This window comes from Amaranthus tricolor, chromosome 5 (assembly GCF_026212465.1).
Source record: "Amaranthus tricolor cultivar Red isolate AtriRed21 chromosome 5, ASM2621246v1, whole genome shotgun sequence".
Classification (NCBI taxonomy): domain Eukaryota; kingdom Viridiplantae; phylum Streptophyta; class Magnoliopsida; order Caryophyllales; family Amaranthaceae; genus Amaranthus; species Amaranthus tricolor.
The window spans coordinates 10718847-10721382 of NC_080051.1; the positions used below are offsets into that span (position 1 = coordinate 10718847).

At 31.8% G+C, this 2536-nt stretch overlaps 1 protein-coding gene across 1 annotated transcript; it reads right to left on the reverse strand.

Annotated features, from left to right (window-relative positions):
- Positions 1–750: 750 nt before the first annotated feature.
- Positions 751–1331, reverse strand: LOC130813410 (uncharacterized). The gene is made up of 2 exons (XM_057679246.1): positions 884–1331; positions 751–806 (listed from the first exon to the last, which is right to left on the reverse strand). Exons 1-2 carry the CDS (start codon positions 1329–1331, stop codon positions 751–753), a joined length of 504 nt encoding a protein of 167 aa, XP_057535229.1.
- Between the last annotated feature and the right edge of the window lie 1205 nt (positions 1332–2536).

The following is a 2536-nucleotide window of genomic DNA, read 5'->3' on the forward strand; positions in this document are numbered from 1 at the left end:
AACCACTAAGACAACCAATGATTTTCATTCCATCAAAAAAGAACAACTCAACTCCATCATATGGTGAAAAATGGCAACAATAGAACATGATAATTTGATTTGATTTTTTCGGATGTCGGAGATTTGATTTTTTTCGGGTGTTCAAAACTGGATGTCGGATATTTGAATTTTTTCGGATGGTGAATATGATAATTTGGTTCATATTCGAATAAATTGAATATTCAAAATCCGGTTATCTGATTTACTCTGGCTTGGATACTAGATGTTCGGTGTTTTTTTAAAAAAAATGTGTTAACTGCCTTTCCTTTATATCTTTAATTATAATTCTATTTAACAGTTTGAAAAAAAAAAGTATTTTGGCAATTTAATTGAATGTTGAAAATCTAAATAAATTAACAATTGATATGTTTTGCAAATTAATACACTTGACAATTTCAGTATTAGCAAGTTCAAAAGCGTAAATATAGTTATTCTTTAAACAATAGAAAATTGGATGGGTTTCACAAAATCCCGATCCAACTCCCGTTCAAATAGCCTAGTTTTCAAAAAAAACAGATAAATTCAATTTTTGAAACCATCTACTAGATATTTTGGAACGGATTCGAATCAAATAATTGAGCAGACTCCTATTATATTGACCATTATTTAGTATTAACAACTCAAATTTTGGTTTTCACTAAGTAATTTCTGATAAAACTGAAATATTTACACAATTTCGTTAATACAATAATATTCACAAAGAAATTCACTCTATAGCTCTTCACCATCAATTCTTACGGTGAGTTCCAGAGCACCTATAATCATTCCTATTTCAACAACCAAAGACAAAAGAGTTTAAAAACAGAAAATTAAGAATTCCTTTGGGAAGAACTACGCCAAAAACCCGTTTGATGAAACTGATCCCACATCTTTTTATCCAAATCCATGGCTGATCCATCCAGAGAAACCTTTATCAAATTTAAATCATCATTCCAATCAACGGTTGAGAATTCATCATCATAACAACTCTTCTCATACACCTCACAATCACCAGATCTTTCTTTCTTGATTTTCCTCTTTTTTAAGCGTCGTTTCTTTAAAATCCGACGGAATACAGTGACCGGAACTTTATAAACCGCCAAGATTACGAATTCCACTATAATACATGGACAACAGCAACACACAATAAAACAATTTGCTGCCGTTACTCCTGCTATTTCTCCTACGTTTGAGGACGAATTTTTTGACGGCGGTGATGCTGAAGGTGACGACGTTAGGGTTTTGGGAATTAGAAGTGGTTGACGGCGTTTAAAAGCCGTTGATGATGATTTAATCACGATTTGACCAGTCATTGGGAGAAGACCAAATTATTGAGTTGAGTGATTTGAAGACGAATTTGATGGATAATTGGACTTGTAGTGAGCAGTGAGAATTTAGAGATTTTCAGAAAAATGTTAGCGAAAAAGAAATAGAATGGAAGCAAGGAAGGAGATAGGTCGGAAAGAGGAGGGGTGTATATATTCGTTTGCTTTCGGTTACTCTCTTTTCGCTGTTAATTTTTTTGACGGGGATAGTTAAAATATGTTTATTTTGATGGGACCCACTTAAAAATATCCGATTTCATATCAAAATCAAATGATAAATCAGATTAAAAAAACCGCCGTTGTTGTAAATTTTTTAAGCAATTTTTAAAGTTGCCACCTTTATTTTAATGAAATTATTAAAATATTTTTAAATTTATTTTTAATTATAAAATCAACTATTATTATTATTAAACTAAATTTATTTATAATAATTAAATTATAATAAAAAATAATAATTTTAAAATAGAAAATAATTTTTTAAAATCAGAAAATAAACTTAATTACATTTTTTGTGTTCAAATTTGATGTATGATCACTTTTTTGGTCAACACTTTTGATAGGAAAATCACATTATTGCAATTTTTGAGGCATTAGAACCTAGAGTTCAAGTCTTTCCAATTATATATTTTATGCCCAATTCCGATAACCGAGTGAGAAATGATGATCGTTTAAAGTTTGCTTGTCCTGAAATTTGATATATGTTCAATCTTTTCAGTATATTATTTAATACAAAAATCATATAAATGAAAGGTTTAAGGCATTAGAAACTAGACTTCAAGAACTTTCCAACGACATATTATAACCCAATTCTGACAATCGAATGAGAAATGGGGACCGTTTAAAATTTGCAGTGAGTTCTACATTCAGTCGCGCGCAAACGGTCCACGGTATGGTCGCGTAAAACGCGCGACCGAAGAGCGGTATGGTAGTGTAAAACATACGACTCCATTGCGGTCCGTTCGTTCAACTTACGCGACCATACCGCGGTGCGGTCGCGCGTTTTACGCAATCATACCGCAGTCCAGTCGCAAGTGTCTGGATGTTTAAAATCTTTGTAAAATTTAAACGATCTTTATTTCTCGCTCGATTGTCAGAATTGGGCATATGATACGTAATTGGAAAGCTTTTGAAGTCTAATTTATAATGACGCAAACGTTGCACTAATATGATTTTTGTATAAAAAGATATGCCTA